This window comes from Carassius carassius, chromosome 19, assembly GCF_963082965.1.
Source record: "Carassius carassius chromosome 19, fCarCar2.1, whole genome shotgun sequence".
In the NCBI taxonomy this organism is placed as follows: Eukaryota; Metazoa; Chordata; class Actinopteri; order Cypriniformes; family Cyprinidae; genus Carassius; species Carassius carassius.
In genome coordinates, this window is record NC_081773.1 from 20,031,486 (window position 1) to 20,046,956 (window position 15,471).

The 15,471-nt window shown below is 40.4% G+C and overlaps 1 protein-coding gene across 1 annotated transcript; it reads left to right on the forward strand.

Annotated features, from left to right (window-relative positions):
• The first annotated feature begins 752 nt into the window (after window positions 1-752).
• On the forward strand, window positions 753-14,712 carry LOC132095327 (ankyrin repeat domain-containing protein 50-like). Its single transcript, XM_059500190.1, has 6 exons — window positions 753-1,217; window positions 4,020-4,278; window positions 4,931-5,652; window positions 8,963-9,210; window positions 10,095-13,694; window positions 13,953-14,712. The coding sequence occupies exons 3-5, from the start codon at window positions 5,183-5,185 to the stop codon at window positions 13,691-13,693; spliced, it is 4,317 nt and encodes a 1,438-aa protein (XP_059356173.1). The 5' UTR covers window positions 753-1,217; window positions 4,020-4,278; window positions 4,931-5,182; the 3' UTR covers window position 13,694; window positions 13,953-14,712.
• Window positions 14,713-15,471: the final 759 nt, after the last annotated feature.

The following is a 15,471-nucleotide window of genomic DNA, read 5'->3' on the forward strand; positions in this document are numbered from 1 at the left end:
TGGAAAATAGCTGAATGCATTGCTCAGATCCAGATGCAATCATTTTAACATCTTAGATCAATTTCAATCTATGTTTCTCTGTGTGCATTATATATCTTCCTTGCTCCTGTTAATTACAGCATTAAAATGGAATCTGCTGTAGCCTATCTAGAAAATATAATAATTATAATCAAAGTGACTGAAAACTTTGTAGACATTTTTCCACAGTTTGCCAACTGTGAAATGAAAGAGGAAGAAAACTTTAGGTGCAGGTGTGTTACTGTCAGGAAGCTGGCTGTGAATGAATTATTCCAAGCATTATTCTCTGAATTCCTGGTCCTGCCTTGCAAATGCAAAAATCACAGCAGAGGATTTCCGATGCATCCCAGACAAAAAAGAAGACTATTGTAAAGAATAGCCTGTGCCAGAAAGGTCAAAACATTCTCAGCAGGCTACATAATTCTCAACAGAAAGGGAAAAAATGTCACAATTTGTGTAATTAAGAGCTGTCAGGATAAAATGATATCCTTATATTTCAACAACTCATTTTAGTAAACAAAGAAAAACATTTATGTGAGTGAATTTCACACAAACGTCCGGCTCTTATTGTAACCACCCAATTATATGTTTCTATATTTGTGTCTATTTATATTTACAATATTACCAATAGGTTTACCATTATGAATTATAACGGCATTAAACTGCTATCTCGTACTTCTTAACAAACGCGCCCCCTCGTGGACTGTATGTGAGATCACGATCGGAAAAAACCAATCAAGATGCATGAAAACTTAGAGCTGCCACAGACTTCCATGGTGGGAGCAGCGCCTGATCTGTTCTGTTTTTGCGGACATTAAGTCATTTGCCTTTGTGCAAATCTTCAGGAATTATCGACGAGCACGACGTAGAATGACATCCCGCTTCATGTAACCAAACACCCACCGTACACTGTACAAAAGCAACGCGTCTGAGTGTGTGGATTCGACCACAGATGTGCCTTGGAGCGATATTGTGGACACGCGTGGATCTGTTTCCATGCTGACGAAAAACGAACCGGTTATTCAGTTTTCCCGTTGTGTCGTGAAGGATCCAAAGGCTTAGGGTTCCTGGCTGCTGTCCAAGTAGTGCGGCGGTGGGCGTCAGAATGATGAAGATGCGGCACCTGTAACCTGCACTGAGTCTCCAGTTCTGGTGAATTAAACGCTATTCAGAACGCTGGAAACGAGTGTACAGGTGAGGTTTCTAAATCTTTTCATTGCGATCAACTGTGTTCTTATATTGCTTCCTGGATCATTTATCTCACAGAATTTAGTTGAACTTGGTGTAGTCTAATGGATAAAAATGGTTGGTTCTGAAAGGTGAGAGGTTCACCTGTAGAGGTCAACTAGGTTTTTTTGAGATGCGTAACCTCAGATTACTACAGGAGGGACTGAACCTGCCACTTTGATAAAGACTTCATCTAAATTATAAGAAGGCTGTAGCATAAGTACTGTTCTGCGTTTTATTCCATATTAGAAAGGCAGAGTTTGATTATCCTGATCAGCCACGGGCAATAACACTTCAGCTGTTATTGCCCGGGAATTATGATGCATTTCTCGTAACACTGTAGGCTATGTCACAAAACTTTTTACCGGAAAGGCTGTCAGATTGAAACTTGTCATTAAACAGCCTCTTTCAGCAATATTCAAACAGCAAAGCATCTATGAAACATTAAACAATTCCTGAGACAGCAAAATTTTAAAAAGTATAATAAAGTGCATACATGCGTAACATTAAAACATGTAACAACTTGCCTCGCCCTGAAAAAACCCTTATCTGAGCACAGTTCAAGTAGGGTTGCAAGGTGTGAACATTTTTCAATACACTTCCAACAGTTTAAAAAATTTCTGGTATGTTTCTGAAAAATTTACCAGAAATGTTCCACCTCTTCGCAAACTTAAGTTCAATAATTCAGTCTTCATATTTTAATAACCATTTTTACTTAAGATGCCATGCCATTTCTGTTGATACATGTAGTATGCCACAAGACAGAACTATGCTGTCACTCCTGGGGTTTACATGTCAACTACCCATCTAATCTAACACAAAGAAAAATACAGGAGTGTTGTTTGTCACAACTGTAATTATAAACAGGTGAGGGATAGTAAGTAACAGCTATATATCTGTCATATATAGATATTTAATGAGTAGGGGTGTGACGAGACACTTATCCCACGAGACGAGACACGATTATTAAATTTTTTTGAAGAAATCTTCAATGATTAAATATAGGGGAAAATAGTCTTTTATTCAACTGAAAAACACAAAAAGCTAAAAATGTATATGCATTTTGAAATCATCTTGTACTTTATGAAATTAAACTTCTATTTTAATGAATTATTTGCAGCAATAAACAACATGTAAATATATATTAGGCCTATGAATTGGAGATCACGATTTCTCATGATTCTAAAGAAAAAAAGATTAGAAGAATAAACAAAATTAATTATTTTTTAGTGGTTCTGAAAGTCTTTTAAATATATATATATATATATATATATATATATATATATATATATATATATATATATATATATATATATATATATATATATATATATTAATTTGAGCAAAAAGTGTCTCAATTCATAAAGTTCTGTTTCTTAATTACAATCTTTTGAATGAATGATTCAATGACAAATACTTTTTTTAAATGGTTTGTCGCCACCTCGTGGCGGAAGAGGATATTGCGTTACAATACATGCACGTGTTAAGATACTTTCGTTTTAATCGCTAATGTAGAGAGAATAAGTGTTATAGCCAAATATAAACGTTTATCCCAGTACTTCTGTTATCTAAATGTCTGTAACACAGAAATAATGATGTGTGGTTGTGTTGCTCTTTCTGGATCAACTGCAGCATGAATGATTAACATGGGCAACGACAAAACGTGCTTCTCGCGCTCCACTGACACTTGCGATGTGAAACATAAAAGACATAGATGAATCGTTGTAAATCAGAAATAAGATTGCGTGGGTGTTTGAATTGAGATCGCCATATTTAAACGATTAATCTTGCAGCTCTAATGTAAACACTGCAAATTGTTTTGCTAGGATATCATCACGACACATCGTCTCTTGCGAGAATCTCAGACTGAGACTGATATACAATATAATATAGATATTCATATTATATATCTTATTTTTTAAATATTTTATATATTTTCACACACACACTTTTTCGTGTGGACAAGTGTAGTGCCGAAATTTGGACCCTGCCAGATTATGCACCCCCTAGTATTGGTAGGTAAAGGAGTATGTGTGGGGGAAGGGTTAGGATTAGGATGGAGTGGGGTTGGGTTTAGGCAATCAGGTAGGGACTTCTATGAGGGGGTGCATAATCTGGCAGGGGACACTCCAGGGCTGAAAATGAGTCCCCCTCCCTGCATGCTGACATAGTTAAAACACATATTTTACTTAACTACTTATTCATTTGAGTAATTAATCCAGAGAAACCCTCAGTACAGTAATTACAGGGAGAGTCCTCCAGGAGCAATCTTGGGATGGGTGCTTCCCTCGAGGATGCAATGGTTAGAGGATTCATGGATCAACCTTAACAATTTGATCCTGTGACCTCTAGGCAGACAGCCTGTATCTTCAACCATTACACTGTCCCACCCCCCCACCATATGTTGTTGATTAGTTGGTTGTTGATTTAGACTGTGTAAAAAAATACACTGTCAGCACTGCATTTATTGTAATGAGGTTGCTTTTCACTGAAGGCACTGCTGTTTTGTTTTATGGCTTCTAATAAATTGCAGACATGTGAGGTATATTTAGAGCAACAATCTGGATCCTGTCCATGAGTTCTAGCTCTCTTCAGAGAATGGTACGGACAAAGAAAGCAAGAAGGAAAGAGAAACACTATATGATCTTGCATCTGTGTTTAAACTTTGACCCCAAAGCCTAACTCCTCCCTTACTCATGCTCTCTCTCTCTCTCTCTCTCTCTCTCTCTCTCTCTCTCTCTCTCTCTCTCTCTCTCTCTCTCTTTTGCAGTCAGCTATTTCACTTCATGCCCTGACATGTTAAGGAGCAGGAGGGGAGGAGATAAAGGACTAGAAAAACCGGTAAGCAGCTGGGAGCCGAGAAGAATATGTGAAAGGAGTAGATTTCAGTCTCTCCATTAAAACTATAAGACCTGTGAGCAGGAAGAAAGGAGCAACAGAAAGACGTGAAAAGAGAGTAATACATTTGAGGCGAGACTGAACACAACCATGGAGAAAACATAAAGGAAAAACATGAAACCGCACATTTCAAAGGTAAGATTTTGTGTTGTCTTTCTCTTTCACTCAGTGTCTTTCTTGATCTCTCTTTAACTTTATTTCTTTATTGCTCAGGACAGTTTGAGTTGAGGGTTGGGTCAGCACCTTGACTCACGTGCATATCCGAGCTCTCGCTTTCATGGGAGTTTGACAGACATGTTCTACCTCTATTTCTATTTCTGTTTCCATCTCAACCTTTCCTTCTCACATGTCATGGCTGAGTTAAATGCCAAGCTTTCATTTAAAGGTGAAGTGTGTAATTTCTGTGCCGCTAGCATCACCAAATTGAGTAATTAATGATTGTGAAAATAATGATTGTTTTCAATCGGTAAAAGCTTCCATGTTTTTGGAGCATAATGGCTAAATGCAGCACCACCGTATTGCTTGAGATTTACATTAAAAGAGATCTACACTACAGTAGACTATGCCAAGAAAACATTCATAAAGTAAGCCACTCAAAAATGAATCTCTGTGAATGTTGTAAACACTTTTTTTTGCTGACCTCTGAAGCAATTGGAGCTCCATTTTATATATGAAATATTATTATTACGACTTGTGTCTGCATATTAAACTGGGTTAGGAGAAAGTATTTAAACATTGACCAAATTACACCCTTCTCATCAAGCTTTATGTTTGTTTTGTCTTACAGGGCTTCTGACTAGCAGCATGACTTGGACCTACGCGATTGCAAAATACAAACACACCTGCAGCCAGCAGTCATCTGAGGACACTGTCTCTGATTCTCCATGCCGGAAACCTTTCAGTAGCGAACATTTGCATACAGCCCAACCAAACCCCACTGCTTTTTGTCTGTTAACATCAGTGCAAGTTGTTTGAAGAGATTCCAAGAGCCACCTGCTTCACTTGTTCTGTTGGGGACTATGGAAGAAGGTAAATCCTCATGGTCCTTCCCTGTTCATCTCCTGAGGACCAGATGAGGAGCATGTCACCCAGCTTGTTACGGGGCCAACGGTTCTACTGCCGTGAATGGGCCCTTGAGAAGCTACAAAGATGCCTAGAGGCGCGAGACTCCACCAAGAGCACGGAGGGAACAGCCCGTGTCTCTCCAGGGGTCCTAGTGACTGGGGGCCCGGGCACGGGTAAGACAGCCCTCCTCACAGAACTTGTTTGGCCTCAGTCGGAAGCATGCAGGGCAGCAGGACTGGCATCACGGTGTTTGTCCTGGCACTATTGCCAGCGAGAGGATGCAGGCAGTATTGAAGTGTGGAGATTTGTCCTGGGACTGGTTGAACAGCTGAAGGAAAGTCCACTTCTGGGACCGAACTATGTGAAAGCGATAAGCAGTGCTGCTATTGCTGCTGTACTGGAGCCCCTCCACTGCCAAAGAGAACCTGATGACACTTTTAAAAGGTTGGTTTATACATCACAATGTCACTTGCCATAATTGGATAGAAACCAGAGTTACAAAGCTAGATTTCTTTAGATAGCCTGTTTCTTCTGAACTGTAGGAAATTATGAGAATGAACACATAAATGAATTATATTTAAAGTTAAGGAGTAAATACAGTGCGATTTTTATTAGAACCTGATCTATCAATGCAATATCATGAGGAGAAAATATATAATAAATATATGGCATATGTAACTCTGCCATAATAGTACTACAGTACTTTTACAATACTTATTTTTCAGTAAGTACTTAGTTTCTTCTTGAAAATAGTTTTATCTAATGTACAAATTACAACATTTTAATATAGATGACAAAACTTGAAATTCACTATTTCAGTATATCTAAAAAACACTTTCCTCTCTCTGAATTTCTCACATTTTTCTCTTGCTTTTGCTCTGCAACAAATCACTCACCGTTCAAGATCCCTTTGAACTCATTTCTGTCAGTCTTTAGTTCTCCAAGCATTTCATGTTTGCTCTCCAAGCATTACTCCTGTGAGAAATCCCAGATGTTTCACAGCTAGGCCTTTGGTGTACCTTACACTCTCCCTCTGTATTTCACATTGTTTGTGCAAGGAAAATGACACTTGAGTGGGGCCTTTAAATGACTTAGACATTTTGCTGTGTTTCTTGTCTAACACAGAGTCAGGCTCCAGAACATTTTAGCATTTAACATGGAATTTTTAGATCAAATAATAAATTATACCTTCAATTTGTGACATTTGTGTAACAAATAAAGCGTCATTGCAGAAGACGCTTGTTTTGAATATAGTCCACACAACTTTTTCTTAGTCTTTTTTTAAAAGACAAAAAATGAGTGCATTTTGGTCTGTGATATTTGGTTGTTTAAGCCAAAGGGGAAAAAAACGTACAATTTTAAAATCATGTTAACACTTTTTCTTGCATTTTCTGGTTATTCATAGTAAGCTGATGTTTTTAGTGTTTGTTGTAAATGCACTCAGTGACATTTTGCTTGAACAAGGTTTCTTTTATTGTTTCCTATTAAACCCTCCCACCCCTTATATTCTCCTCCTTCATTTTCGTCTGATACCCCTCAGAAAGACTTTGTCAAAAGCAGGAAAAGGGGCTATTGTTCTGCTTTTCTGCCACATATATTTATTTATTTATTCCTTTCGTCGCAATAATGATGCCTATTCACAGTTATCACAATAGCCCAGCGTTCAGTGCAGATGGATGACGCTATTTACAGCCTTCGGGGGAAAAAAGGGGGTGAAGACCATGAGTCGTGCCACTATTTTGTGAAGTTTGTGTCCTTCGGTGAGGTCGCCACACTGACAACTTTCTCTATTCTATCTATCTTCTTTCCGTGTTTGCTCTTTCACTAGTTCTTTCAGTTTTCTCTTACAGATCTGACGTACAGGCACACATTCCACATTTGCCTTACACATGCTGACAAACTGTTGTGATGTTTTTCTTTGGTCCTGGCAAGAGAATGTAAAAAGGGCTCGTTTAGGAGTTAAATGCGAGCATCAGTCCCTGCTGTATTCAACATGCTCTCTGACGTAAATAAGTTATCATTAACATTGTTTATTGAAAAGGCAACCAATGATGAGGACAGTTTATTTTATCAGGACATTAACTTCTGTCATCAGGAAATAATTATGACTTGTTCATAATTTTGAAGCTCTATAGATAGAGATATGTTTGTAGTAAACAGAAAATTATTTTAAGAATATTGTATTGTAAGTAGATTAAATGACTAAATGTTTTGCCAAGCAACGGTAACCTATTCTCAGTTCAAGTTTGTACTTCATCTGATTTTGGCAGTGAGGAGTTGCAAATGTTTCCAGCTGAAGCAGTGGTTGGTTGTAAATCCTGTAGCCTAACCTTCAAGTTGCCTGGCCTTGGCCAAAAGCCTTAAACCTCCCATTTTGTTCACTATATAAAAAGTTTCACATAACTCTTCTTTTAGGTTTGATCTTTTAACCCTTCTCTGTTTGACGACTTTAACTTGCATGACCATTCCTGGGGTCAAGACAAGCCCATAGCTTGTCTTTGTAGACAGAATGAGTCAGGAAGAACATTTATTAGGTTGTTCGGCTCAAGCTGTGATCTGTGAGCATGTTAAAAGGGCATTAGCTCAACAAATTGTGTGAGCCCACGTGTTAGAGATAAGGAACCGATAAACACGGCATGCTTATAACTATGTATTTTATGGTGGATGTATGAGACGGGAAGTTCGATACTGAACCATTTAACCAAAACAGACAAAATAAGGTGTGCTGTTTAAAATGCTATACTATTAAAGAAAACAAGTGTTGATATTAATTATTATCAGAACTATGAGCTATGCTGACTCAAAACAGAATGTAGTATTTCCATTAGGCTGAGTATTATTTTAATTCATTTTCAATAAACTAGAAAAAAACAGGAGTGTTTTTAAAACAAAACTTTTCCTCATTGATTATGAAAATAGTATATTTTACATGTATTGGAAAATATTAAGATGAAAGATGTTGAAAGTTTAAATAGATTCATTATTTGGCTGTATCATGATACTCAAACTAACAGAGTACCTTGGTGTTTTGGGAAATCAACCTACAAGTTGTTTAGTTGCCTGCATATTAAGCTTGGAAAGATGAAAGCATATTATCATAAATCATATCACATTTAAGTGTTGATTAAAAGGGCAATCATACCAGAGTCAAGTGGGTCAGTGATAAGAGCAACACATATATGTGAATGTGAGTTTGATAAGGAAGCAGCACCTTCACACTGTCTGTATGCCCTGGAAGCAACAGGAAATCACTGAGCTTCCATAACACTGAGTCACGATGCCTCTGGAACCACACCTCAAGTCAGATAAAGTGGCCAAAAGAAAAAATGCTGAAGAATAAGACATCTTTGAAAAGCTGGGAGTTCATTGGATGGTTTTCCAAGGATGTTGTATATAATTCCAAATAAATCCCTCTCATAATTGCATTCTGTACAAAACAATGCCACATTTGTGCACTTGTTTCCTTCTCGGATAAGCTCTTTTTTTAGGTCTGAATTGACTTTCATTCATATGTGATGACATGTCTTTCATATTTCTGATTCTTAAAATGATTGAATTCCTCATTTACTCACTGTTGTTGAGAGAAATATGTCCCTCCTTTCTTCTCCTTCTTCTTCCTCCCCCCTGGATTGACTTAATTTAAAAATCATCTGTCTGTGTGGTTTAAGATGAGATGATACTAGCAGTGGTAACAAGGTTATGCACTTGTATGCTTTATTATTTTAAACACTTTCTCCTTTTCATTTTTCTTTAGGGCAGTATTAGAGCCCCTCTTGTCCTTGACACCACCAGCTCACAGTGTGTTTATTGTGGTTGATTCACTGGACTCGGGGTATTGTGGAGGTAATGGAGTTGGAGAAGGTTTAATATCAGGAGCTGCGGCCACTCAGAGTTCCTCTATTGCAGAGCTTCTGCTAAAATACATACAGCTCCTGCCCCCCTGGATCTTGCTAGTCTGCTCTGCACGCCGCCAAAACAAAGCCATTTGCAAGATATTCTCAGGTACACTCTTAGATGATGCACAAATCACTTCATAAGCACAGTGAAATGTGAGATGGTTAGCTTTATTGGTTTCTTGAAGTGTTGAGCATTGTTTATCTTAGTTAAGACTGTGTACAGGGACTTTATGTTCTGTGTTTAGAAACCCATTAAATCACAAATGAATAATGTTCTCCACACTTGTATGGCCACCCAAACATTCTGTATTCCCAAACATCAGTCACAACAGCTTGTGTCTCATTTTTCTTTGCTTTTTGCTTATAGCAATATATTATGGCTTTGTAGTACTTTGTTTTTTACTAGATTAAATGACCTGGTCTTATGAGATGAGGGTCCCACACACTCATTAGCTCTTGTGGATGACATCTGAATTATAGCGTTAAGAGGCTACAATCTATTGTGCACTAGTTATGTGGATATTTCTGCTTTCATAAACACATTTGAATTCAAGGTCCTTAACTTTTGCTTGGAAAGCCTCAAGAGCCATCATGTTTTACCTCAGCCTACGAGATGAAAAGACTGGAAAACAAATAACTGCAGTTCGCTAAAAAAAATATTGAAATTATTCTGACAAATGGTTTTGTTGTTCATTTGTATAGTAACTTGAAGTAGCAAAAAAAGGTTGGAATTACACAAATGTCAAAAAAATTCAATGAACTAGAGTAATAGTACTGCATTCATAATGCACATTAAAAGTAATCAGATCAGTTGTGTGTAGCCCACCCATACAACTCAGAGACATGCTGCCGACTAAATGTATTTAAAATTAAATCACAGCTTTTGTTGTATAAGGCAATCTCAGGGTTAATTGTGCAACCGTAAAAAATCATTGTGATGCTTTAACAATTGTTGTGTCTTATTTTATCTCTTTCCTCTATACCCTGTAGGTTTCAGGAGGTTGTGTCTGGATGACTTAAGAAAGCCTGCAACTGTACGAGATGTACAACAATATATCCTTCGCAGACTTGACCAGGATGGGGCTTTGAGAAGACAACTTACACCAGAGACAGCTGAAATGCTTAATCTTTTGCACATCAAAAGCGGTGGCTGTTTCTTGTTTCTTGAGCGAGTACTAGATGGTGTTGCACATAGTCTAGTAGGACTTCGAGAAATTCGGGACATTCCTGGCACACTGAATGGCCTCTACCTTTGGCTATGTCAGCGCCTCTTTCCTCGAAGGCTGTTTGTCCATATTAGGCCTTTGCTGAATATCCTTTTGGCATCCCCACAACCACTAACAGCTGAGCAGCTCTACACTATTGCCAAAAGCCGTGACTTCTACCTTGGGATTGGAGACTTCCAAGCACAGATGGGGGCTCTGGCATCTCTGTTTGTAGATGGCCCTGAGGGCAGTAAACTCCTCTTTCATAGCAGTTTTGCAGAATGGTTAACTGATGTTAAATACTGCACACAGAAGTTTCTGTGTTGTGTGAAGGATGGTCACCTTTCTTTGGCCATGTCCCTCTCTCTTCGAGCCAGTAGTCTGGGTACAGAGGACACTTGCCAGCTGGCTTACCACCTCCTCAACAGTGGAGTCCATGAAGGGGAACCAGCCCTCCTGGCACTCTGGTTGCTATGGACTGGAGTTCCAGCACTTAACGGTGCCAAAACAGACTATTCATCTAGTCATACTCCTGCATTAGTTCAGCAAGATGTACTACAACTCTTAATGAAAAGTGGAATTCACCCTGCAAGCTGTTCAACTGACAATAGCTCCAGTGTCAGGGTACACTGTGTAGGAGGAGGCGGCAAGATAGTTCGGCGAGCATTACAGGGGGAAGACTCTGTCAGAGCACTTCTTGACAGTGGAATCAGTGTGAACTGTACAGACCAATCAGATGGACGGACTTTACTGGCAGCTGCAGCCCATGCTGGACTTGTAGATGTAGCAGCATTGCTGTTATGCCGTGGAGCAGACCCTTTACTGAATGACAACCAGGGGCAGACTGCACTGACGCTTGCTGCCAGACAAGGCCATGTTGGTGTACTGCTGGTTTTGCTAAAGTGGGTGCAGGAGATAGGGGCCAAGAGTCCTGCAGCACAAGCCCTGCTGGAGCATGTAGACAGTGAGGGATGGACTGCTCTTCGCACCGCTGCATGGGGTGGCCACAAGGAAGCTGTGCGTCTACTTCTGGAAGCAGGGGCAGAGATTGATGGCTGTGATTCAGATGGCCGGACAGCCTTGCGAGCAGCAGCATGGGGTGGACATGAAGAAATTCTGTTGACCCTTCTTGATCATGGTGCTGAAGTAGACTGCTCAGACCGTGAGGGACGTACTCCACTAATAGCTGCAGCCTACATGGGTCACAAAGAGGCAGTGGAGATCCTTTTGAATGCTGGGGCCGATTTGAATTTAGCGGATGGGGATGGACGAACCGCTCTGTCTGTTGCTGCATTATGTGTGCCATCAGCAGCTGGAGGACGAGGCCATGGAGAGATTGTAAGCCTTCTGTTAGAGCGAGGTGCCAATCCAGAACATAAGGACAGAGATGGAATGACACCTTTACTACTGTCCTCTTACGAAGGGCATGAGGAAGTGGTTGAACTCCTGCTGGAAGCTGGAGCAGATGTAGATGAAAGTTCTGGATCACATCCATCTGCTATCACTCCTCTTCTTGCAGCTGCAGCTCTGGGGCATGCTGGCACAGTTAACCGTTTGCTGTTTTGGGGGGCAGCAGTGGATGGCATCGACGGAGAAGGGCGCACTGCTCTCTGCTTGGCTGCAGCCAAGGGTAGTGTTGAAGTTGTAAAAGCACTGTTGGACAGGGGTTTGGATGAGAATCACAAAGATGACCTGGGCTGGACTCCATTGCATGCTGCAGCTTGTGAAGGTCACAAAAGTGTGTGTGCAATATTGACAGAGCAAGGTAGCATGGCACGTGTGGGTGAGCTTGATGTAGAGGGTCGGAGCCCTCTAATACTAGCAGCACAAGAAGGTCACTGCAGTACAGTCAGGCTACTTCTAGAGCGAAAGTCACCCATTGATCATCGTGCATATGATGGACACTCTGCTCTTAGTGCGGCTGCTCTCCAGGGTCATCGGGAGATTGTGGAGTTATTGATGCGTAGAGGGGCAGACACTGATGTCCGTGATGCTGAAGGAAGACCTCTTCTTTATTTGCTGGTCCTGGAGGGCCATTTAGACATGGCAATGCTGCTCATTGAAAAAGGGGGTGTCCCTCTGGAGTCAAAAGATGCAGAAGGGCGAACTGCACTACATGTAGCAGCTTGGCAAGGAGACCTGGAAGGTATTGAACTGTTGCTGAAGTATGGTGCTGACCCAAATGCTAGAGATCTTGATGGTCGGCCTCCTTTGCACTCTGTGGCCTGGAGAGGTAATGCAGCTGCTGGTAGGCTGCTGCTTAGGGCTAAAGGTCTTAATGTAGACCTGCCTTGCAAACAGCAGGGTGCCACAGCCCTTAGCATTGCTGCTCAGGAGGGGCATGCTGAAATTGTGGCCATGCTTTTAGAGAAAGGTGCAGAACCAGACCATGTGGACCGTTATGGCCGCAGCCCAGTCAAGGTAGCAGGAAAACAAGGTAATTTCACAATTGTGCGACTTCTGGAGAGCTATGGCGCAAAGCCCTTCTCAGGTCTCATACCGTTTACACCTAGTGGTCCTCCCAACAATTCTTATCTTTCAGCCATAGTCAAGACCCAAGCATCCATTAGTTCAGGAGAAGTGGGTGTTGATGGAGTCCCAGCCACATCTTCTCCATCTTCGACCTCAGTTTCTGCCTCCTGTTCCCCAGCTTCCACTGCAGAGCGCTTTCATTCCATGCCTGCCTCACAGACTTCCTCCTCCACCTGCCACTCCCTGGCCACAGTACAGACTGTGCCTGCTGACAGCCTAAATTTCATCCAGCAAATTCAACAACATTCGCTTCCTCGTTGCCGCAGTCGGCCATCCACATTGCCTCTACCTGGTTCCAATCTAGCCAGTCTTCAGGGCAGAGCTTCTAGGCACAATCAAAAAGCTGTTCCCAAGAGCAGTCCCACAAATGAACAGTGCACACTCTCTGAACTCCTGGACTCAGACAAACACTTAAAAGGGCTTGGATACTCGGGGAATGGCAACTACCTCTTAAAACCTAAAACTCCTTACATCATAGAGGATGTGATGGAGAAGAACCTCAAACAAGCTGGTGGAGTAGATCTAAAGTGGAACTCCGTTATGGCTTCCTTAGGGGTGATGCCAAACCAAGAGGGCCCAATTCGACAAACAAAAATTGGGGAAAGCCCCCCTTTGGGATACCCACATTTTCACTTCCAATCCCATGCACAAAAAGAGGATTGGGGAGGAATTCAAATGACATCCAAATCTCCAATTGACCTTTCAGTTATTTCCCCACATAGTGCCTTATCTAATGAGTCTGTGTTTAACATGACAACTACTGATCCCCAGCTGAATCACAAACAGGCAATTAAGCTGCAGTTTGAAGGGCCAACCAGTGCAGCACTTTACAAGCGGGAAACCCCTCTCTGAGGTGAGGCATTATGTTTCTCAAAATATAGAACATTAGATTTGTCTATATTTAATTCTAATTTGCTGATTGTCTTGTAAATGTAAAGTTTATTTAATTGATCAAAGACAGGGTTATTTCTTTGAATGTCCATAATGTGTCTTATCAGGCAGTTGTCAGATATGCCAGATGGAAGTGAACCACATTTGACTTTTAAGCTGCAGTCTTTATGATTGTGACTTGGAATGTCTGGAATTCTAATGACAACTTTGTCTTTTGTAGGCAAACTTGGACATTTAGGAATTCAAGGAGGTGAGGGTGGTGTGGGTAATCACTGTACTGTGTGTGGGAGGAGTTGAGAGTAGAGGAAGATGGCAGATGAGAGAGTCGTAACACACTGACTTCCACCTCTCTTTAACCCATTGACCCCAAAGCACAAAAGAAAAGGGAAAGACATAGGGAGCATAGAGGAACCGGAGTTCAAAGGCTCAAGCTGTGTACATTCCAGAGCTTTTCCTCCTCATGCTGTCACAAAGGGGTCAGCTGGCACTCTCTCATACTCTGTCATACAATCACAGGAAAATATTTTTACATTAAGATGAACACATATGGATATTTGCTCTGCTTGTGTTATGCATTTGCAAAAGTCAGCATATTCATACCCCAGGTATTTTTGTGCACATAACTCAACATAAATGACAACTTTTCATAGACTAATGAGCTATTCACTCTTTCATCTTCTTACACATTGTGGCTCAGCAGTGCCATCTTTGTTTTTATGTTGGTGAATTATAAGAGCTAATAAGAATGCTGTTGAAATTGGAGTGCATCTACATTCAGAACAGTCTTTTTGGGTGACCTGCTGTACATTGCTCAGACTCCCAGACTTGGACTTGCTGGGCCAAAAAAAAGGCCTTTTCAAAGCACCACTGTCACTTAGTGGCTTTATACTCCAGATATGTTTTCATGACTAATGGAAGTCATCAGCAATGTTTATGTCTTTTAAAGATGTGCTAAATTAAATATACTATTTGTTTCAGAACATAGACGTATCCATAATTGCAATTCCTTATTTATGTTATTTTTTTAAAGGGGTCATATGATGCAAATAAAATGTTTCCTTTATCTTTGGAGTGTTAAAAGCTCTTGGTGCATAAAGAAGATCTGTAAAGTTGCAAAGACTAAAGTCTCAAATCCACAACTAGAAATATTTTAAGTAGTATTTACAACACTCTTCCAGAATAGTTCAACCCAAATATTCAGATGTGTGCAGCGCATTTTATGGTAAATTGTTTCCTGATCCTGGGAGAGTAGATTACAATGGAATGTTCTGACTCACAGACTGTAAGTACGTTTACGTATTTAAAGCATTTGCCACAGATGATTCAAACGCAAGTTTTGAGCAGTGTAGAGTAGCACTTGTTGTTTTTCGTTTCTACAATCAAAAATGCAGACATGGTTTTATGTTTACGCAGCGTGATGCAATGCAACACGTTAAAAGACTGTATAAGTCAGCGGTTCTCAATTTCAGTCCTCATGTCCCCCGTTCAGCACATTTTGTATGTTTCTCTTATCGCTTCAGATGTTTGTTCTATTTAAACGCAAGTGCCCTGCGAAGTGGACATCACAGGATATTCCTCTATGATTCCATTTCGAAGCAAATGTATATATTTCATTCAAAGTGCATTGAAGTGTGCGAGATGTGAATTTGAATTGTATTTATTTACAGAGGTATATGATGTCACACTTGTCCATGTGTGAAGACGTTGCGCAACGCAAATCCGTGAATGAAAGTTCCGAA

What these genes read in the sequence shown, in the direction of transcription:
- LOC132095327 (XM_059500190.1), top strand. Translation starts at nt 5,183, where the DNA reads ATGGTCCTTCCCTGTTCATCTCCTGAGGACCAGATGAGGAGCATGTCA. An exon ending in CCTGATGACACTTTTAAAAG is followed by an intron (nt 5,653 to 8,962) that starts GTTGGTTTATAC and finishes ATTTTTCTTTAG; the next exon opens with GGCAGTATTAGAGCCCCTCT. An exon ending in CATTTGCAAGATATTCTCAG is followed by an intron (nt 9,211 to 10,094) that starts GTACACTCTTAG and finishes TATACCCTGTAG; the next exon opens with GTTTCAGGAGGTTGTGTCTG.